This window comes from Ambystoma mexicanum, chromosome 11 (genome assembly GCF_040938575.1).
Source record: "Ambystoma mexicanum isolate Mex_15411 chromosome 11, UKY_AmexF1_1, whole genome shotgun sequence".
NCBI classification, from domain to species: Eukaryota; Metazoa; Chordata; class Amphibia; order Caudata; family Ambystomatidae; genus Ambystoma; species Ambystoma mexicanum.
Window position 1 is genome coordinate 1,389,693,737 of NC_090934.1, and position 23,632 is coordinate 1,389,717,368.

Sequence of the window (23,632 nt, forward strand, 5' to 3'; positions counted from 1 at the left end):
GCCGGAGATTACAGTAGTGACGGACGCCTCACTCATGAGGTGGGGAGCCCATGCCAACGATCTGACAGTCGGCGGTCGTTGGTCGACATCGGAGTCCAAACTACACAACAACCTTTTAGAGCTGAGGGCAATCAGACTAGTGCTGAAGGCCTTTCTGCCCTTGGTCAGAGGGAAGAATGTCGTGATAACGGACAGCACTGTGGCCATGCATTACCTCAACAAAAGAGGGGGTGTAGGGTCACTACCTCTGTGCAGAGATGCAGTGCGGTTCTGGTACTGGGCAATACAAGAAGGAATCTCCTTATCGGCAGCTCACGTAGCCGGAGAGAAAAACACAATGGTGGACGCTCTGAGCAGGCAGGGCACAGTCTCCCACGAGTGGGAGCTAGCTCAGGAAGTCCTTCAGGAGATCTTCGCTCTTTGGGGAACCCCTCAAGTAGACCTGTTGGCGACTGGAGTCAACCGCAAGTGCGAAAGGTATTGCTCAAGGGAATTTCCTCTGAGAGAAGCTCTAGGAGACGCGTTCATAGTGGACTGGGAATTCCCACTTCTTTACGCGTTTCCACCAATCCCCGTCATTCCTCAAGTAATCAGGAGGTTGAGACGGTTCGGAAGCCGCATGATCCTAATTGCCCCGGATTGGGCCAGGAGAATGTGGTACCCAGACCTTCTAGATGTGTCCATCTGTCTTCCAATTCGTCTTCCTCAGAGAGAGAATCTTCTCTCACAAATGGAGCGTCAGGTTCTCCATCCAGAGGTCAACACTCTTAACATTCATGCTTGGTATCTGAAAGGCTGAGATACAAGGATTGGGACCTCCCGGATGACGTCATGGAGGTGTTGCTTTCGGCAAGAAGGCCAGCAACAAAATTTCTGTACCGTTGCCGTAGGAAGAAGTTTTGCAACTGGTGCAGGGAAAAGAATATTGATCCTTTTCTATGTTCAATCCCAGAGGTGTTATTTTTCCTCTTATCACTGGTACATAAGGGTCTCAATGTTGGGACCGTTAAAGGTTATTTGGCAGCGTTTTCTATTTTTAAGCGCTCTTTGGAAAAATGTTCCTATTTTAAAATTACTTTGATAATCCAATTCCTAAAAGGGCTCACAAATGTGTTCCCACCTAATTCTTTCCAAGTTGCAGTTTGGGACCTTAATCTGGTTCTAAAGTTTTTAATGTGTGCCCCGTTTGAAACCTTGCACACATGCCCTTTAAGGTTCTTAACCTTCAAGACCATTTTATTGGTCGCATTAACATCTGCACGAAGAGTGAGCGAGTTGCAGGCACCATCTTCCAGGCCACCCTATACTGTGTTCCACAAAGACTGGGTTGTTTTGAGGGTTAGGCCCTCTTTTTTGCCTAAAGTTTTTTCAGATTTTCATCTGACTCAGAAGATCATTTTACCGGCTTTCTATCCTCCCCCGCATCCCGGTAAGGAGGAAGAAAGACTCCACAGGTTGGACCCTATAAAGGCGTTCAATTTTTAAATTTCTAGGCTCTCCAAGCTTAGAGGAGTTGATCAACTTTTTATTGGCTACACTGGAAGGAAATTGGGTCAAGCGATGTCTAAACAGACCTTGTCAAGATGGTTTGTACTTTGCATTACTGAATGCTACAGATAGGCTGGCAAAGTCCCGCCGGAAGGCTTGAGGGCCCACTCGACCAGAGCTATAACATCTTCTACAGCCCTTCAAAGGGGTGTCCCTGTTAAGTCGATTTATGATGCAGCGACTTGGTCCTCAATACATACTTTCACAAAGTTTTACATTTTAGACGCTTCCCACTCTAAGGAACTTGCCTTTGGTAGGGCAGTACTATAGTCATCACTGTAAAAAAAAAAAATAATAATAATTCTACTCCCTCCTCCAAATTCTTACACTGCTTTAGGAGTCTATCTAAGATGAGGAATACGTTGGAGGACACAAACCATTCGTAGAACAAGTTACTAACCAACTGGTAACGTTCTTTTGACTGGATGTTCCTCCAACGTATTCCTCATCGCCGTCCCTCCCAGTCTACCCCTCTGTAGAATTTCCAAGGTTATTACTACTTCAACTTTTGCAAGGCTGAACCATGTCGACCTACGCTGACTATCATCACGAGCAAGAGGGGAAAAACAGAACTGAGGCCAATGAGCGCAGTGCAAGCTACTTGTATACCCGATGGCGTCACCCTTGACGGAGGCCTTCGAGGGACCTCGACTCGACACCATCGATGCACGGCACACTCTGGCGAGAAGAAAATTCTGAAGCAGCTAAAGCTGTATGTGAATATCCAAGATGAGGAATACGTTGGAGGAACATCCAGTCCAACGTTACCAGTTGGTAAGTAACTTGTTCTTCTGTGCTATCTTGGGGAAACCCAAGCTCAGTGTCATCAATTTGGGAGGAGAGGGAGCAATTGTGAGAGAAGCCCAGGAGTTACAAATCAGCTGTTGGAACAGAGCTGATGGACACTGGAAGATGCTGCTTCCCAAGCCGACAGGAAGCTGGCATGTGCAGGTGTCCAAGTTTCCCTGCTGGAAAGAGAGGCTGTCGAGAGCCAAAGAGCTGGAACCCAGTCCCAGGAAGGACCTAAGGAGAAGTGGTGGCCTGACTGGAGACACTGGGGAAGTCTCTAACTGATGCGGATACCGTTTACAGAGAGGCAATCTGGAGTGTGCTGAAAGGAGAAGGGGTCACGAGCACAGACTCCATCCTAACGAGAAGAATGACAAGTGCCTGTGAGAACGCTGAACCGTTAACGCAGCCCCTTTTAAAAAAGGTAACTGGGAGAGTGGGAGACCCAGGGAAACCACTGAATATGACAGTTGGAGTAATCCTACTCGTCCCAGTGGCACTCAAGTTGTCAAGGAGAGTGTGAAATGTCGCTGTGCAATACATAAGGGTACCAGTAAAATAGAAGTTGAGAATACGAGTGAAAATTCCTATAGGGTTCATCATACCTGTCCCTTTGAGCTGTCAACTGAGAAGAAGAGTGAGAATCATTACTGGATACATCCACTCGTCCTAGTTAGAGACAACTGGAGAAGAGCAAAAATCATAATTGGGAACATTATACTCGTCCCAGATGGCACAACTGGAGAAGAGTGAGAATCATTACTGGGCACACCTAATTGTCCCTGTAAGACACAAGCTAAAAAGAAGGTTGATAATCATCATTGGGAAACTCTTCCTCGTCCTGGTGAAGCACAAAGTGATATGTAGAGTGAAAATCTTCACTGGATGCTCATACTTGTCCCAGTGAGACAAGAAGTGATGAGAAGAATGAAGAGCATTACTGGTTAGCTCCTATTCATCCCATTAATAATATAGGTGTTGAAGTCTAAGAAAAGTGAGACTAGTAACTGGAAGAATAATAGTTGCATTAATCATGATAAATAAAGATTGGACATTGAAACAAGGGAGACTTTGAAGTTTGTGGAAAGAGCAAAGGATCAAAAGAGCGCAAGAGATAGTAGCAACCGTATGACTTGATAAAATCATCACCAAGAAATATTTAAGAATTCTTTATTGGTGGGTACTGCTGAGAGAGCAGCCCAGAGGAGAAGGGAGTAATTCTCCTGTACTTTAGTTGTTTTGTTAGTGGTAGGGTCTGGTTAGCTTAGTTTCAAACTGTAGACCGACTTTTCTTTTGGACTTTTATACGACTGACGAGCACCCTAGTTAGTTTTGTTAGGCTGTGTGAAAAACCAGATGATGTTTCACTGCCTAAACCCCGGGGATACCTTACTCAGGTGGCCTGGGCACAGCCATCGCCTTTGGATCAAGACCGTGGGGGTGGACAAGTGCAGGAGGATCACCTGGGTGAGGGGTACTCGGGGAGTGGAATGCCCGATTGGCGAGACCAGGTATCCCACCTTTCCAAATGCCCCTGTCCCATTTTATTTTGTAGGATATTCCAACTTCCCAGGCCCCCCCCACTTTCCTACACAAACGCTAAGCCGAGGAAGAGGAGGTCCGAGACTGAAAGTAGTACCACCCATGCAATACATTGGACATGTCTCAAGATCAGGCAGGGTCAAGCACTTAATCTTAATTACATACACCTGGTATCTATTAGCTCTCCCCACATGGTTGAAAGGTGGAACACTGAGACACACTCTGAGCAAGGCGATACATGAGAAGGAGCAGTTCTTCCAGGGCAACGGCAAACCAAGCCAAGCAGAGTGACAGGCCGAGGGATGGAACCGAGGTACAGAGAAACCTTGGACACCCCGGCGAGAGAGCGTTACCACCAAAGGGCCTTGAGGGTTTGTCAAGGAAGCCCAGCAAAAGAGAAGAGAAACACTTCTTTTGTGTTTTAAGGATACCAGCCGCCCACCCAGGTGAATGGCAGAGTTGCTGAGGTGTAGCGGCAGTTGTGATATCAGCCTTGACTTCAGAATCAAAGCCGCGAAAGGTGAAAATGAATTGACACAGCCGGTGAGTTGATGAAAGCAATGAAAGTCCGGTCTATGTTAAGTGAAACTTGATGGCTACAGTATCTGACGAATAAAGGTTGTGCGCGTGCCGTAAGGCGCAAGAGAAAGCAAAGTATTGTAAAGAACTGTAAATGAAAGATACAAAGTAACTGAGTGATCCGGCGAAAGAAGATTGCCCATTTGAAAGGTCTGATGTCATAGAAGCATCGGGAAGAGAAAGAAACTGAGATGCAAGATTTGAACTGTTAGGTTTGATCCCTGCAGAGGGAAACCTAGATGCGAGATATGTCTTTGAATTGTTAGGTTTGATCCTGGGCAGAGGGAATCCTGTATGTGAGAGATATCTATGAACTTTGAAATAAGTACTGTGCTCGAAACCACATTTACAAAGAGGTCTTGATGTAGGAGAGAAAAAGTGACGTTTGAGGAAAGAAGGTGAAGTGGTCATGCCGAGGTAAGAGAAAAAGCCTCTCAGTTTTGAAAGTCTTCGACAGCAGAAGGAAAGTGAAAAGAGGCTATAGCCCGAGAGAGGGAAGCCTATGAAGGTGTGATTGAAGCTTGGGAAAGGGAACCCCGACAATTTGCGATTGAAAGGTCTGAGCCCGGCATAGGGAAACCTTTACTGAATTGAGGTAACCAGAAGGAAACAAACTTTTGTTGAACTGTATTACAAGCTAAAAGGTGACCTGGGCTGGAGTAAGAGAAAGCTGAGGGGACCACCGGATAAACTAATGACTTTTTCGTGGAAGGCCAAGTGGGTCCTGGTCCACGAAACAAACTGCATCCTTGTGTCCGAAGTCAGAGTGTGCCGCAAGGTCCAAGTGTGCCACCTTACCACATGCTACATAACGTGGAGAAGGGAGTTTACTCAGCCATACTGACATTTCTTTTGAACACTGATTTTCCTTTTTGCATTAAACATCCCCTTTATACATTTATTGTATTAGAAAGAGGGCAGGCATTAGGTCCATTAGTATAGGCCATTTTATTTTGACTAAGGTCTGACTAGGACTGTGTTTTCTTTTTGTTAGATGGTAGAATGCTCCCATCTCAGTTATGGGGCAAGATAGTTTTCCAATCCCTTTTAAACCATCAATAAAGATATTGAAACTTTCAATTTTTTTGTGTAGTGTCTACTTGTGATACCATGCCTCCCTCACAGCTGGGAAACCCCATAGTTTAGGGAAAGTCAGACTTTCTTTTTTTTATTTGAATAAATACAAGTCACAAATGAAAGTACTGAGTCTGTCTCCTTCCTCTGGCCTGCCACAAAACACATACCCATGCAAACACTATACACAGAGACATATGGCCTCACACATGCACTCCAAAGGTCTAGTTGGGGACACCCCTTACCCTCTACATGTAAAAAGCCTCCAACCTTATACATGTGATCTTTGTCAAAAGTAAAGTAGTTGGCTTTTGTAATCAAAGTTTCTTTAGGCAAGCAATCTGATATCTATCTTTTTAATTTAAGCTGAGATACTTGGACAGCAGAGAAGATGAACAGATTAGAGGAATCACCATGAAATCCAGTGCCATTGCACTGCAGTTCAATAAAGGTAAGCTTATTTGACATTCAGTGTTAACATTGCTGAAATGGTTACATTTGCTGCTTTTGTTTTCTCCAAAACACCCTAATGTTCATAAACCTTGTCAGGAAATAAATCCTTTTCTTTTGTTAAGACCCGCCTTTTACTAGGAGGATTCACTGTTTAGATTGGTTGTATACACTATAGAATGTGTAGCAAAGCACATCTGTTGTGTTAGGGTAGTCATGAGACAGTCGCTGGGTGTGGTGTTTTTGGCAAATTATCTCTTATTCTGTTGAGTTCGTTCTACCTCTCTAGTTTTGGATAAGCAACAGTTTTAATTATTTTGCATATTGTATAAATATCATGTTAATATGTCCCTAGGAGGACATAGGCAGTGTTTGCTTTATAGGGTTTGACTTGGTTTCAATCTTTCATGGTCTGCACCAGTTGAAAGTACTGAGTTTGTCTGTAGGAAATGATGATGTTGGTGGTGGTAAGCACCTTTTGGCATACCTGTAGAGGAACAGGACTGTAATGTCCATTTGTGAAGATTTGCCGATGTCAACCTTTCATGGTAGCTTCTCTTAGTGGATAACCATCTGAAACTCACAATGACATTGTCATCTTGGAAAGGTAGAAGAACAGAGCCTAGACTGAACTGATCTAATTGTATATTTTGCCAACCACTCCAGCATGTGTCATTTCTGACCAGATCTCCTCTTCCAGAAACTCTATGCGGTCTTACCTTGGACAGCTCATTAGAACCGATCTCTTACACTGTCCCTATCTGCATATTCCTGCTTCTGCACACTCTCCCTTGTGTTCCTGTCCTTCACAGGTAGTTCCATCAGAGAAACAGCGTGTGCTATTTCTTTAATGCCTACATTGCGATTTGATAGCGCTGTACCAGACACTTGTACAGATGTGTATCCATGCTTTATCTTCTGATCACCGGATGTGACATTTGATTCAGATTCCTCTATTTGGTGACATGACCTTGATAGTGAATATTTACAAATCTTCTAGTCGCATTGCCCTGATGAAGGACCAGGTTCGGTCTGAAATGCATTGGCTTTCCCCTAGCTGCTTCACTTAAATTGAAGATTTGATGTCAACATTTAATTGATTTTTTTCTTTATAATCTTTCATTGAGTGAATATTTGTGTACTAATGAGGATAATGAAAGATTATAAAGAACAATCTTCTTTAGAGCTTACTCACTCTGTTCATTTGTTCAGCTCCATGGGAGATGCCTGCCTCGGATCCCTTTTCTAGAAATGCTCTCTTTCCTTCCTATTCAGCCCTCACGGTAGTAAATTCACTGGGATTGCTTTTCACTGCAGATGCCACTGGCTCTGCCTAGAATTCTTATCCCAATCCTTTCGGGCTTCCTGGTCTCTTCCCCAACACTCAAGAAGCCAAGTAGTTGAAAACATCTATGACAAGATTAAGAATTATATTCAGTTTTAAAAACATGTTTCATGCCATACTACTAGACAAAATCAAGTTGTTGGTCCTATAGCCATACCTGCCTTCCACCCACAAGTGGGTACTTTGAGTAGAGCTGTAGGTGTTTACGTTCCTATTTGTTTGTCACGTCCACCAGAAAGTTCTTCAATGGGACCCTCTAGAAATAAAGGTAACTGAATTAAGTGGGCTAGAAGCCTTACGTGACACATTAGTCTCCAGAAAGATATAGGGCCTCATTACGAGTTGGGCGGTAGGGGATACCGGGCACTGGTAAGGAGACCGGTGCCGGTAATCCCCCTACCGCCCGATTCCGAGGTCCCCTAATGGGAACCGCAATGGATGTGTGGTCGGACCACATGTCCCTTACGGGTCCCGCTAAGGGACCAGGGCACAAATAACGGGCTTGCCATTCGCGAGCCCGTTATTTGCGTCCTCCCCATTCCCATAGAGCCCTATGGGGGCTCAAATGGGAATGGGGAATGGTTTGTGCAATGGGGACTTACTGGTCCCGCCAGGGTCGGACTAGACCGGTAAGTCCCCATTGCACAACACCGGACACGGTCACAGTATGGGAGGCAGCCATGGGGCTAATTGCTCCATGGCTACCACCATACTCGTAATGACCCCCATAGACCCTAACCATGTCTGAGAATTCTACATAAACCAGAATAAAAGCCCTCAGAATAATTATTTTGTCTGTAGAGTTGGGTACCAATTCAGGTATAGCCTTAATTTGTGTTATTTTTGATATGGTTCTGATCAAGGAACTGGTCTTCTAATGTTCCCTGAAGGCCTTAAGGTGTACCAGTATCCTGGTTGGTTCACAGATTTGGATATGCTGTAAAGGAGTTCTATATAAGGTTTGCTTTTTTGTAAACCACAAACCCCCAGCTAAACATCACCAGCACTAATTTGAAGTTCTGGGTTTCCGCTGTGACTTCTCTCCAATTTAAAAGACCCCTTATCAGCAGACACCACAGTGATGTACAGTCCCCTGCTGGAACTGAGGGCTATCTTTAGGCTACTAAATTGTTTTTTTTTTTATGGCATTGGTATCAAAACATTGTGGGCCTTCGCTAACCGAAGGAGTATCATTGGCGGGTCCTTGTGCCATGAATGCCTCAGTATTAAGGATTTGCTACAAGTGCTTGAATGCTCTGAGGCTTCTATGCATTTCTATTGTGATGGGGCCCTCAGCGAAGGGACACTGTAAAGGAAATGAAGAGAGATTTGGTAGCCTGTCCTCCTTTTTTGTAGAGCATGGCTTGAATCTGTACTTACTTTCTAAATCCCACTGCAATTCACCCAAATTCAGGGCAGTGATCTGGCAGAGGAGAACGCTTTACTGCGGTGCTGAAGAGTGCATTCAATCCCAGATATATATACATATATATATGGGAGAGTGAAAGAGAGGGAGGGAAAAAGCATACATGAGTGAGAGGCTATCAAATGGGGGAGGAGGGATGTATAAGCTAATAGGAAGGGATGAGAGCTAATAATGGGGTAATCGTGGGAGTGAGAAGCGTAAGGAACTCATGGTGGCCACAGTAAAGACAGACTCAAGTGATCACACTTCAAGGGTGTTTATTAAACTGTAAATGCAGGGTGGAAAAACGCTAAGCTAAACCTAAATCTAGGATGGGAGCAAGCATCAACCATCAAATGAAAAATAGGGCAGTCCTTGTGGCGTCATGTGAAAATAAAAGGGCCTATACTAAGAAAAACCTATTGCCAATTCCTTACAACTAATTACGAAAAGAGTGTGGGATAAGGGTTCAATAAAGAAAGAAGTGTTCACAAACAATAAGTTGGGATGTGATTGCCAGGGGTCTCCCTTGCCCATGTTTTCAGCACTGGACAATGTGGTACCTTGGAGCACAGCACACGCTTGAGCTTTCTTAGAACAAGCGAATAGTTCAGTTCCAGCTATCAGGTTCTTCGATGGATACGTCTCTTTTTCAATAAAAAGTCTCTTTTCCTTCGAGGGTCTGACGTAGTCCATAACAAACAAAGTTCCTTTCTCAATGGACTTTGGGTGAGGACTTTTCACCCTTGGATCTCCCTCGACCACGTTCGGACCCACTTGACAAAGGGGGACCATTCACTTCCCCTGGTCTTCCAATGTTTCTTACTTTCACGGGTCTTAATGTCTTTTTAAACAATTCTTCAGGCTTCACCTCTGATTGTCGGCTTCCCTCTGCCGGGTTCACTCTTGCCAACTTTTACATGCAGTTCACCATGGGACTTAAGACTTCGCCCCTTCTCGTTAACATCCCTCCACCGGGTTCACTCTTGCCAACTTTTAAAAACAGTTCATGAACTAGTTTTCACCCTGCAGGATTCTTTTCCCTTTCTTTCACCATCATCGGTCGTTCAAAGACTTTCGACGGTACAGAAGGTTATACAAGACCCCTGTATGACCACTTTGACCTTTCTTCGCCTCTTCCCAAGGCCTTTTGGTTACTGTAGTCTCTTATTGCCCAAATTTTTTTGCGTGAGCACCCAAGTGGTGCCGTTCGACTGTTATGTATTTTCCCTTCCTTTTCTCAATAGTTCCTTTCAAAGATCAAATCAGCTCTTGCTACTTTTCGTTCAACACAGTTTAGTTTCATATCGACTCTTCCCCTCGACTCACCGGCTGTGATGAACCGCTTGGCTTTCTCCTCATTCTAGTCAATGTTGGTACCACTGAGACAAACGTCTCTCCCCGACTTGGTTATCAGCGGAGGAGGGTCTCGCGTACCGTAGATATCTGCTGTAACACACGCTGGCCTTTGTTCGCAGCCTTATGTTTCCGATTGCAGAGTTTTATAGGCCTGGATCGGAAAGGGCAAGGTCACGTCTCTCCTTGCCACCCTCTCGGCAGTCGTCGTCTTGAACTGCTGTGCTGAGTTAGCCCTCACTTTGTGCGGTCGGCCTTGCTCATCCTGTGCTATCGTGCTCCACCTCTTATCTCTGTGGGGAAGAGAAAGGGCTGTCGTGTGTGTAGTTCTGGTTAATTGCCCGACTTTTCTTGACCCTTGTATTGGGACATGTCATGTAAACGGCTCTGGTGTTATTCTGTTGTCTTTTGTGCTGTGCGAAAGTGTTCATGTTGGAAAAGGGGTGGGGGGAGCAGTATTTTGGAATATCCTACGTGGTAGGATGGGGAAACGGTGCTGAAAGAAGGGGGATACCGCGTCTCACCTGTCGGTTTCCCACTCCCCAAGGACACCCCATCCAGGTGATCCTCCCTCACTGGTCCACACCCAGGAACTGGATCTAATAGCAATGGCTGTGTCCTGGCCACCTGGATGACAGATCCCCGGGGACTAGCTAGGGAGACACCTTTGGTTTCTCACAGAAGGAGAATGGCGATGGAACCGCAGGCAGAGAAAAGTGATATATTGGGAGGGAGCAAGTGGGGAGATGGAATAGTTCGAGAAAAGGGAACATGGGAAGAGAGAGAGGATAGCCAAAATGGAGTCAAAACAGGATGGAGTGATGCCGGACATACTTGCAGTTAGAGAAAATAAAATAGAGAGTGGAGAGAGAAATGAGTAGCGGAGAGGAATGTGCAAAAAGAGGGACAGAAAGAGACACCGATCCCAGAAACAATCTCGGAAGGAGGGATATATGGGTAAGTAAGGCGAATGGAGGCTGAACGGGTTTCAGCTAGAGTTGTACACTTTGTGTATTTTACTAGACGGAATTATGCCTGCCCTTCTCCAAAGAATGACTGACACCATGTAACACCAAAGGGAAGGCAGGAAGCCTTCTCAGCTTGCATTTTGTTAGCCTTTTTTCCCTGGTGGAAATAAACAGAACTCCATTCGTTAGCAGACTGACACTTGTGTAATGCTAACCAACCCAAAGTCATCAGGAGTTTGTGAAGGTCAAGGGTCCAGTGATGGTATGGCATTGTGGTTTTCATCCATAATATATTTAAAAAGGAAAGTTATGAATCCATCTTGGGAAAGAGTGCTGATCTATTTATAGTTGCCAGGTAAAGAATGTCTGGCGATAAAGGGACTCTCCTCGTGGAGATTCCTTTAAAGGACTGGCACTCCTCCAAATAGAGTGAAAACTGCACCCAGGGATTAGGACTTGGTCCTTTTGCGTGAGACTCAGTCCAAATGAGGTGTGCTCTAAATCCAGTAAGTGAGAATGTACCCAACCTGTCAAAATAAAATAGAAATAAAGGAAATAATGTAATTTTTCTTTTTTGTTTCCCTCAGAAGCTTTAACGGTGATGGTAGCGCCAAGGGACACTTAAGGACTAAATTGGTCCATGGGTGATTATGGCTGTTGAACAATATTATAGGTACAGGAAGATTCAAGAGAGTAAGCATAGTAAAGGTTTTAGCATGGCATCGCTTTGTGGTAGTGTTGCTGGCTGAAGGTTGGACCGAAGCCTGCCTGAAGGAAGTATTGGGCGGCTAGGGGTTGGTCATATGTAGAAATGAAGAGAAGTCATAATGGACAATACTTTCAGATATTTTTGCAGAAAATTGCACAATAGGCTAAATTTGAAGTTAGAAGAAAATTAAAATGTCTAAAGCGGAATTAAAACACAGGTGGACAATGAGATGGTGATGGATAGGAGCTTGAAGAAATGTGTGACAAGAACGGAATGTATTTGTTACTATTTTGAAGAGAATGGTTGAAAAGTTATGATTGGGAAAGGACTGCTAGAAGTTTTTTCAGATGGTGGCAGTCATATGCCGGTTAATAGTGAAAACAGTGGGTTTTGGGAAGTCTGGTGAACCAGAAGGAGGACTTGGAAGATTGCGAGTCACGTTTCGAGGTTATTATTAAAAAGAAATGGAATCTAACGCCTAACTTACCCTATTCTATGAGGGAAGTTCTCTACCTAACGAAACAAAACACGGTGAATGCTGAAGTCCAAATGAAAACAAATCCTATCCTTCTAACTGGCTCGAACACTATAGTAAACCCCCAACTAAAAGAAGCAAAAGAGGAGGCTTTGCACACTAACCTCACCAAGGCTTTTGCCTGGCCCAGTTTATACTGGAGTTGTTTTCAGTCTCCCAAAGTTCCTTTTCCCTAGCAGGATATTATTTCCAGCCTTGATACTAAATTAGGTTTTGCAGTCTCGTTTTAATAAAGAAAATTGTTCCTTGATATAAACAGTTACATTCCTTCAGGATTGCTTGAAAACAAAAACAAAATAAAGTTTGTCCTTTCCTCCTCCGAGGCTCTTGCACTCCCCAAAGTCCTGTAGTCCTCAGACAGCTTCTTTTCTTTCACACAAGTTATTTTGGAATGGGTGGTGTAGGGCTAGGCGATACGGACCAAAAGTCATATTTCGATTTTATATATATATATATATATATATATTTCTAAGCGCGGACCCGGGGAAAGAACCTGTGTTGCTCTGTCTTGTCTTGCTTCCTAGGCGAGCATGTTGCCGCTGAGCTATCCTCACGAGGCAAATATATATCTCGATATTGTCTGTGGGTTAAATGCTCAGTTGTAAGCCGACAATTACATGTGAGATTTCGCAAACACCTTTATTTATAAGACATTGATCAAAACAAAGTGCAAATACAAGGTTCCTCTTTCTGTTTGAGAATACACACAGCTGTGTAAGTATCAAAATGTAAATAAAAAATTGTAGTATATGTAATGCATATATGTATATATCTCGATGTTAACAATGTTCTCATCTGATATCGATTTTGAAAATATAGCGATATATCTCCAAAACTCAATTTGTCTCCCAGCCCTAGGGTGGTGGTCTGCCCTGGTTGTTCAACGTTTTGCAATCCTTCTGGCTTTCTTAACCTTAATTCAATTATTCATATTTCCTTCTTTCACCCTTTCATGTGTTAGTAGCATACTCTGGTTTCTCAGGCTCCCGTAAACTGAAAAGCTTTTCCAGCGATTTGTCACAATGTTCATAATACTCTCACTAACCCTATCACACTTAGCTTTCTCGTGCTCTCATTACCTGGATGTGTTCCCCAGATATTATTTTCACTGTTCGTACCTTGTAGCGGTATGTTTTCGGTTGAGTTCCTCAGGCTCCCGAAACCTTGTTGGCTTTCCCCCTGGCTGTGTATATCTGTAGCTAAGGTCTGACGTTTGCAGAGCTTGGGATCCCTCATACCGTCTTGTCTCAGTGTTGGTTACTGGCCTCCCGGGCCACCACCGGTTCTGCTTGGTCACGCCAACAGACAGGACGGGTGTCTTTCTGTCTCTGTTCTCGTTCAGATCTGGGCTTCCAGGTTGGATAGCGCGCCACCCCCTAGGCGTTCGGTTAGCGTTTCTGTCGCCCTCCTTGCTTCCACTAGCTCTGCGGCCCAGCGTGGCTCTGCCCCTCCAGGCAGGCCATACTACAGAGGCTTGCCTCTGTGTAAAAGTCCCACTCCCTCTGTAGGAGTCTCCCTTTTGCTTTACAATCATTCCTCTTGTTTAGAAATATATATATGTCACAGAAACAATTTGAACAGTGTCCTCCATTGTTGACCATGGTATTCAGGTTGCATTCAGCATTACCTGCTGCCAGGAGAGGTAAAGCAGGATCTTTGTAAAATACTATGGTTGCAAGAGATATACGTCTTTTCCATATTCATATATGCAGACCTTGTGGTTTAGACAGGGAGTTCCATTCTGGAATGGTAGTCTTTGTCCCCAAAAGAGGAGTTTCTCCCAGTGCGTTCTACTTGCCCAGACCCTAGAGAGGGTCCTGCATAGCGGGCTCACCTCCCTAGCCTCAAAGGGGGTGGCTCCCCTCTGGGGAGAAGGGACTAATTGTCCAGATTCATCACAGAATGTTCAGGGGAATTTTCAAGTAGGGAAACATTGAGGGCCACTGAGGCCATTGTGAAATAATGTTTAACTTAAGGTGGGCCTGGAAAGTATGAGGGACATGTTGGCAGGCGGGGCAGATAGTGTAAAATGTGTGGGCACGTGGAATTTTTTTTATTACATTTTATTGCCATTGTAATCAAAAACAATGCAAACTTTTGAATGATGCCAGGCACATTACCTCCACTAGTGCTCCTCATTCTTTGATCTCAGACATGTGTTGCGGTCTCTAAACTCGAGTCCATAACTGCCTCTCAGGCAACATTCAAACACTTCCACTAACTTCCCCTGATATTTTCCCCCACTCCACTCCCCCTTCCCCATCACCCTTTCCCCCCTAACTCCTTCCTTCCCCCCTTTGCCCCACATACAGCCTCTATTCCCCCCCTTGAGGAGGCCCCCCCACACCCCCAGGCAGCACTCCTCCCCACAAAGAGTTTCATGGCCCTCTGGCCGAGTTTGTCATTACACATTGGGTTAAGTTTCCCCAGGGTTTGCCCCTTTCATGTCGTTCCCAGGGCTGCTGAGAACAGATTTTCTGCTGCCATACGTCCTCATCCCCAGCAGAATTTCCTCTCCCTGCACTTCACCACCCTCGTTTCTCAGCGCTCATACAGTTCAAAGAAAGGTAACCATAGGCTCTCGATATTAGTGCGGGACGTGTCAAGCAATCTGTAAGAAACTCCCTGTCGTATATGGCTCACACCTTGGCTACCCAGTCATTCTCAACTGGCATCTTCGGTTTCTTCCTCACCTGAGCAAGGCAGCATCTGGCTGCTACCAACATTCATTACCTTCACCATATGCCGGACCTCCCCCTTGTCAGCCTTTAGCGTAACCCCAAAGAGAAGCACCCACGGGGGAGTTCCTTCTTGATTCCATCGACCCCTCCCCCCCTTTTAATCCATGATCAAACCTCCCGCCAGTATGTTTGCACCCTACCGCAGCCCCACCACATATGTCCATAGTCCTCTATAGCCTCCCCACATTTCCAGCAGCCTGGGTCGTATCCCCTGGAAATCTTTGCCAACACCACTGGTGAATAATGCCACCTGTGTAAAATATTTATGGCCTGGTGCCGATATTGCAAGGAGGCTGTTGAACTTGCCACTTTCCTGCACATTAATGCCCATAGTGTATCATCAATCTCTCTCCCCAAATCATGTCCCCATCTGGTCCTGGCTGGACGTGGATCCCTGGGCTCTGCCAGCAATATCCCCTTCTACAGTCTGGCTACGAGGCCCCTGGAGCCTGTTCTCATGAGCAGGACTCTCTCAAAGTCTGTCATTCCCCTCTGTAGGTTCTCCCCCACCGATCTTCCAGTAGAACTCGCTTCAGCTGCAAGTAGCGGAAAATGCATAGTGTGCCTATCTGCAGGCATTCTGCTAGCCTCTATCGTGATGAAAGCCCCCCTCTTCCCACATTTGGCCCAACCTACACAGCCCCGCCTCATACCATAATTGGAACACCAGTGGCTCTACAATCCTGCCTCGCAGTGGCAGCACCCAAATGCAACTCAGGGAGGGGTGGCCATGTGGTCATCCATTTATTTTCACCACCCTCTCGCCAGAGTGTCCGTAGATCTTCCAGGATGGGATGGCGTAGCATCCTCCTCGGAATTTGGGAACGAGGGACCCATAACCACGCCCCCAGGGAGACGGGCGAGAGGACCTTGTCATCCAGAGGTACCCACTGTTTTTCCGACACCAAGTCTAGATGATCCATCAGCACCTGCAGCTGGGCCGCTTTGTAGTAGGTCAAGCGATCCGGGAAAACCACCCCTCCCTCCTCCTTTGGGAGGATCAGTGTCTTGTATGCGATCCAGTCTTTGGCCCCTGCCCACAGAAATTTCAGCAGGGACACTTTGACCTCCTCAAACAAGGATTTTGGGACCACCACCGGGAGCATCTGAAACAGGAATAGGAATTTAGGTAAGACGACCATTTTTATGCAATTAAGACGAGCCATCCACGTGAGTCTCAGTCTAACCCACCGTTCCACGTCCCTGCACACTGTTAACCATAGCAGTAGGTAGTTCCCTGCATAGAGACCTCCTGCTAGCTTGTAAACCTGTATTACCAGATACCGAAAATATTCGTCCTGCAGCTGGAACAGGAGTTCCCTTATGTAGTTTCTATAGTGAACGGAGGATAGCACAGGGGCAACACGCTGGTCTTGGAAGCAACCACCCAGAGCAACATAGGTACGAATCCGCGCTTAGAAACCGAACTCGGCTACGGTATCAGAAGTGTCATAAAAAAACAATTAAATATTTCCAACAACCCTCCAACCAACATGGCTACTGATTTATCGAAGTTGACCTTAAATCCTGATAGCTTCCCATATTGCTCCAGGCCCTCCATAAGGTGTGGCATCATGGACTGCGGGTCTGCAATATACAACAGGACATTGTCTGCAAAGCGACTCATCTTTGTACCTGTCCCCCAACCGTCACTCCCTTGATCCCTCTCCGTCTTCCGCACTCCCCTGGCCCATGGTGCCATCGCCAATGCATAGAGCAGGGGAGACATAGGGCATCCCTCGCTGGTGCCTCGATGTAGCTGGAATGCCTGTGACATGGTCCCATTGACCACCATCGTGGCTGTTGGTTTAGAGTACAGGGCCATGATCCATTGCTACCACCCCACCCCACCCCCTCCCAGTCCTATCGCTGTCACAACTTCCCCCATGAATGTCCAGTTTACTCCGTCGAACGCTTTCTCAGCGTCTAGGGCCAGTAATAGGGCGCCCTCCCTTACCACCCCCGGTGCATGGAGAATATAAAGCGTCTTCTGCATATGGTCCGCCTCCTGCCTATGAATTAAGAATCCGGCCCGGTCAGCATGTATCGGCCTTGGTTAGTAGGACTCCAGGTGGGACGCTAGCACCCGGGTGAAGATATTAGCGTCCACATTGAGTTGTGAAATGGGTCTATATGAGGCACAGCTAGTTCGGTCCTTACCCGGTTTGGGGATCACCGTAATCAAGGCGTGGAGGAACGTTGGCCGGATGGACCCTTCCCCCTTTATAGAGTTAAACAGTTTAGCCAGGGGCACCGCTAGGCGGTCCTGGTACTGTTTATAAAAATATGCGGTGAATCCATCCTCCCCTGTGGCTTTCCGTGCCTTCAGATGGCGGATCGCCAGTAATACCTCTTCCTGCGTCACTTCCCTCTCCAGTATTTCCTTATGTTCTGGCGCCAGTCTGAGTAGACCCACCTCCTCTAAATAACCACAAATTTCCTCTCGCCCTGCCGTCCCATGCTCGGTGTAGAGCCCTATGTAGAATTACGCAAATTGGGTTGGTACGTCCTTTCCTTTTTCCTACCATGAGCCTTTTTTCTCCCTGGATCCTTTCAATCTGTCTTGCCGTCCTATCACCCCTTAACCTATTTGCCAGGAAGGCCCCCGTTGCATCCCCTTGCTCGTAGTGTATCTCATCCACTAAACCACCTCCCCAATTGATATCAAATGTAATTCCTGCTGTTTGTCCCTAATCATGCCCAGTTCACCTATGTCTCCTTCTTTCTGCCCTAGCCTGGCTCGCAGTGTTTACAGTTCCTCCCGATCTTGGCTACCGCTAGATCCCACTCCTTTTTTCCGGGCACCATACGCAATGAGCAAGCCCCGGAATGTCACTTTGGCTGCCTCCCATACCATTGCTATGCCCACGTCCCTATCATCATTAGTGGTAAAATATTCCCCTATCTCCCTCCCCAGAAAATCATGGAATATCCGGTCCCTCATCAATGTGTTGTTGCACCTTCATCACGTCTGCCTCGGTGGTGGATTCCCCATTCCCCAATCACCAATTCATGGCTGACCATGTTATCACCTCGACCCTTGGTCAACAGCTTGTCTATCCTACTATAGGATTGATGTGGGGGAGAGAGAAAAGTGTATCCTCCCGGGCCCGCTTGGTGCTCCCTCCATATGTCCACCCAGTGGTAGTCCTGCAACAGATTTCTAAAGTCGACATTCTCCTTGATCGGCCGCCTCTGCCTGTCCCCCTTCAGTGACCAACAATCCACCTCTGGGTCCTCCACCAAGTTGAAGTCCCCCCCCCCCCCCCCACTAACCCTGTGACCCCTTCAGCCCAGTTTTTCAACATCCCCATCATCTTGCGCAGGGTTTCACCTGCCCTACATTGGGTGCATATACTGTGGCCACTGTGAACCTAACACCCTTGTGGAGACCCTTCACCCCCAGAAACCGGTCCCCGAACCCCGTCTTAACCTGTGTCACCACAAACTTAAATGCCTTTGCCAGTATATCTACTCCCTCCTTCCTGTGGTCTTTATGGGAAGCCCACAGCACTTTACCAATGTCTCTACCTTTGATTGAGGACTCTGCCCTTGTTTATAGTGGGTCTCTTGCAGGAAGAGCACGGCCAAGCGCTGTTTACGGAACATGTTACCCATCAATGACCTTTTATTTTGGAAATTCAGCCCCTTAACATTTAGCGTGGCTATCCCCAGCTCAGCCATATCCCATATTCACTTTGTTCTCATTACCCCTCCAGGTGCCGTGGGAGCCCTCGCCCTCTGTTTTCTGTGGAATTAGCTGCATAAGACCCTCCCCCTATCTCACCCTCCCCTGTTCTGCCCCCCCACCCTCCCATCTCTTCTTCCCTGCATCAAAGCCTGAGTTCCCATGTTTCCCATACTGTGGTGTCACAGACATAGCCATCCTGGCCGGGGCCTCTACCCTGATCCTCATTTTCCTCTCAATCCATGCATCTAGATTCATCTGTATCTTCCCCGTCGATGTGCCGCGCCTCCCTGCTTCTCCCGCCTCCCATCAAAATTCCACTGTCCGCCCCCCAGTCTCCTCCAACCCCTGTCCAACACTCTACTATAACCGATCTCCTCGTCAGCCCACCCCTCATCCCCCCTCAAAACAACCTGCCCAACAACACTTGGGCCCATGGGAGCCCCCGTCAGTATTAATGCAACCTTTGACTTATAACAGTAAAACCTTGTTAGTTCCCCTTCTGTTCCCCTCAAGTGTCTTTTCCTCTAGGTGATTGCGTATTATGCTTCCGGAACTTTCCGGCACCCTGAATCCTACAACGTCCTCGTGGTGTTCCTGATGTCAACATTTTGTCAGTGCGGTTAAAGCACTCCCCTTCGTTGGACCTGCTGCCGTCATCCGAGCCCTGCCACATACGTTCCTCTAGCCCGTTTTAATGTCTTCCTCCATCACCTGGCATCGCTCACGCTCCCACTCAAAGATAACTGCAAAGGGATATCCCCATCTGTACTTCATCCCTTTCTCTCTGAGCCATCTAGTTAAGGGGCCGCATTTGTTACGCCTTGGGAGTGTCTGGGCTGAGAGGTCCTGGTAGATAGCCCCTTTTGAACCTTCATATTTAATGTCTCCCAATGCGTCTGGCCTTCTCCAGAACGTCCACCTTATCCCGATAATAGTGCATCCGGGCAAGGATCGAGCAAGGCTCCCTGCCACCACCTCCTGCACTGTGTACTCTGTCCAGGGGAACTGTCTCCCCCTCCTTGGATCCCAGGACCATCCTCATGATCTCTTGTATCTTGCGCTCCAGCCCCGCTGAAGACTCCCCCTCCCGTAGGCCAAAGAAGCAGAGGTTGTTACGTCACTCTCTGTTTTCGATATCATCCACCTTGAGCCGGAATTCTTCCTCATGCCTTTCCACTGCTTGGAGGCGGTCCCCCACCTGTGTCACCAGGACCACAGATGAGGTGTGATTTGCCTCAAACCCCTCCATCTTGTCATCTAGGGTGATCATCCTTGCCGAGATGTCTGCCACTTTGGCGTCAATATCGGTTCTCATGACCTGTATCTCCTCCAGGATTGCTTGTATATCTGTCTTGATGGTACCAATCGTTGTGGTGCATGGGAGAGGCCCTCCTTCTCCCTTTGCTGTTGCCATTACCTCTTCCTCCCAGTACTGGTATTGTGCAAGTTCCTCACGCCAACTGATCAATCCCAGCTGTCCTGCCCCAGTCCATTACCCCTCTCCTCACCACGGGTTTCCACATCTTGGTGTCTTCTCCCAGTCCAGAGGGCCCTCTTCATTCAGCCGCCAGATCTAGGTCAACTGTCCTGGTGTCCAACCAGCAAGCGCCTTCTCGGAGCGGGCAGGTCGTTCCCATTCCATCTCGGCTCTATTCCGTTTAAATGGGGCCCTTGTACCTGGGACCTATGCCCTTGGGGTCCTATCTGCTTCTGGGCTCCGTACACTCATTCTGCACGGAGCTACAGCACCCCTGTGCTCCTGCAGAGGTTTATTTGGGTGTCCCGGTTCTCCACTTGCTGCCTCAACCGGGGTCAGGCCCCTGTGGAACAGTGAGGAAAATTGTTCCCAGGGCCCACTTCACTTTGCTTACCCTTATATAAATATTGTGGTGAAGGGGATTACTCAAGAGTCTTTAGTTATCTTTGCCAAAATCACTGAGCTGAGGGAGATCATTCCTGAGGCATTGATAGTCTTTAGTCTTTAGAATGACTGCTTATTCCACTTTGCTTCTTAAAAGAACTACATGGAGGAAGTGGGACCTTTCACAAGTTTTAGTTCATCTTGGTTACTCTTATAACCACTACTGAGGTGAGGGGGACGCCTGCCAAAGCTTAAATCGCTTTTACCACAATTATTCAAATGAGGGAGATCACTCCCGATGTCTTGATTTAGATTTGCTGGCATTTCTGGGACTACGGAGATTACTCCCGATGCTTTGATCGGCTTTACACCAATTACTGAGATGAGGGAGATCCCGCCTGATGCTTTTCATTATTCTTCCCCAAGACCCTACCAGGTCTACCGTGGTTCCCATTACCCATTTCTTCCTGTGACCACGTTGCTGGTTCTTTCTGAGACATTGGGGCCACTTTCTACGTTTATTGCCACTCTTTCCTTGCTTCTCTTTACCCCGCTTTGGTTCTGCAGGGCCTCCAGTTCACCGGTATCCGTGTTAAGGGACCTACCGGTCCACCTCACGGAGGTCACTCCACTGTTAACCATATTATTACTACTGCATCGGGCGGGCGTCCTTCCAGCTCCTGAGGCTTCCTCTGACCTTCCAGCCACACCTCTCAGCTGAGGACTTGCTTCTCCGTCCGGTGTCTTGGTTGCTGGGTTTGAACTTCACAGGCAGGTACGTCTTCACACTGGCTTCTTTCTGGTTTCTATGGTTCCATTTCGGGCAGTCCTTTGTTTTTATGGTCGGTAGCTGGGTCATTCCCAGCGCAATGTTACAGTCCCTTGTCTGTATCGATGATGCACTCTTCAGGCCTCCTCAAGGTCACCTCTTCTCAGTACTTTGGATGTCACATGAAAGAGTAGTTTGTAGAACTACCATTATCATCTTCATCTTCACAGTATTTCCATAAGACAATGAATTAGGTTTTATAGGAAGAAAAGGAGGATTGTCACAATAACATAAAGTGATACTTTCAGATGCTTTTCTTACAGATCCCCGTGAGGGAAGTCTCTCCCTGTGAGGTCCTCCTGCCTTTTACCACCACTAGGGGAATATCGTGTAGCAGCCTCACGCCCCCAGCCTCACAGGAAAGGGCTCCCCCACGTGGAGAAGTGAAGGAATCCCACGATTCATCACACCACTTAGTAACTATGTAAACTTTATAGTTAACCTTTACATGGAGATCTCACCAAAGATCCCAATTTAGCTATCCACCAATATGCAGACGATACTCAGTTGTACATGCGAGTAAATGGCGCGCAGGACATCATTCGTCTCTGTGATTATCAAGAAATCTTCCAGTCCTAGTTGTCGACTGCCTACCTCAAACTAAACCTATCCAAGACTTAATTCGTCCTCATCAGTCCGCCCGCTAAAAAACAACTTGTCCACCAATGGCTCAATGATAGGCACTTAGAAGGATTTAATTTACAACTCTCAGACTATCAGGTTCCTGCTTTTTCTTCTGTTGGAGCTGCTGAACCCCACAGTCCCTCTCCAGCTATTCTGTGCCCCACCTTTGATTTACAATGAGGATCAGATCAATTGGTGGGGGAAAGGGGAATGGGACAAAACAATAAACAACACAGGAGCTCTTCTTACTTCCAGTTCTACGCCCTGTTTGGGGAATTAAGATTTGTTAAAACACTGTTGCATATTTACTTTTGAATAAACTCTCAATTTAATTTAAAATAACTAAAGAATACCTGTTTCTGATGCTTGTTAATCTGCTTAGAATCACATGCTGTGCATATGGTCCGACATCCAGTGGTAACCGCAGAGTATTGCATCTTGTCTTTCGGGGACCGAAAGGGGATGTCGGCATAGGCGTATCTTTGTTATTGTTATTTGTTATTGTTATTTTGCATTTATATAGCGCCTTATATACCATTGGTATGGTCTGAAGGCGCTGGTAGGTTGAACGCCCTTGGGAACCGAAGTTCGGGTCAGTAGAGAGGGTGAAGAGAGTCAAAAGGTGCGTGTGCGCACAAGGTATGTGTGCAGCTGGTGCGGAGTTAATGTGGTAGCTGCTTCTTAGCGGTAGGTGTGGTGGTTGAGAGGTCAGGAGAATGTGTTCGCTCTGGCAGAATTTATCCAGCTCGAGTGTGGCTGCGTTAGGCCTGAGGAGAAACGCCTGGCTGGGGGTGTAAAACCAGCGGTGGTTACTTAGAGTGATGGGGAGTGAGCGGGAGATGTTGATATGAGAACAGTTATACCGAATGGTGTCATAGTATCCCTGTGTTCTATTTGAGTGGTGGTGTAAAGAGGAGAGTAGGCGTGGGGTGTGGTATGATATATGTTCTTTCAAATGTTCCCGCATACCAATGCATATTATGTACGTCACGCAATTTATGCGATCAGGTACACACTCGCGCATTCATAGTTCGTCTTGCGTGCTCTAGTCTATCCCTCATTTTCAGTGTGCTTCATGCATGCTCTCATGTGTTCCATATGCATGCACTCCCGTCCTCCCCGCGCATGCACTCCAGTCTGCCTATGCGCTCATCCGGTCTGCACGCTCATCCGGTCTGCTCTACACAGGCATCGGCTCCACGCAGGCATCTGCTCTACACAGGCATCCGCACCACACCGCTATCCGCTCCACACCGGCATCCGCACCACATGTTCTCGTCCGCTCTACAAATGTAGCCTTAAAACTCGTTTCCACATGAAGCCTTTCAAATGTTTAAACTCCTTGTCCAACAGCCTATGATGTATTTCAGCCACATAAATCATCATAGGAATAACTTTAGCTCTATATCTGTAACACTATCCCTATCGTGATGTGTAGTGTACCCAAAATCCCTCACGCGCCGAGGTCCCTCAGATTGTTTTTTTCCACCGAGATAACTGGTCGCCCTATTGCAGAGCTCTGTCGTAAGAGACATTGTTATACCTTGTTTATCGACTTTGTCGATTATCTCCTGTTAGTAACTCTG

General features: G+C 46.7%; 1 protein-coding gene across 3 annotated transcripts in view; it reads left to right on the forward strand.

Moving 5' to 3' along the window:
• Positions 1-23,632, forward strand: part of EFL1 (elongation factor like GTPase 1) — a 904,242-nt gene that overhangs the window by 80,134 nt on the left and 800,476 nt on the right. For all 3 annotated transcript variants that reach the window (XM_069625004.1, XM_069625006.1, XM_069625005.1), the window contains one exon: positions 5,899-5,983. In XM_069625004.1, the coding sequence (XP_069481105.1) occupies positions 5,899-5,983 (85 nt within the window). The remainder of the gene's footprint in view (positions 1-5,898; positions 5,984-23,632) is intronic.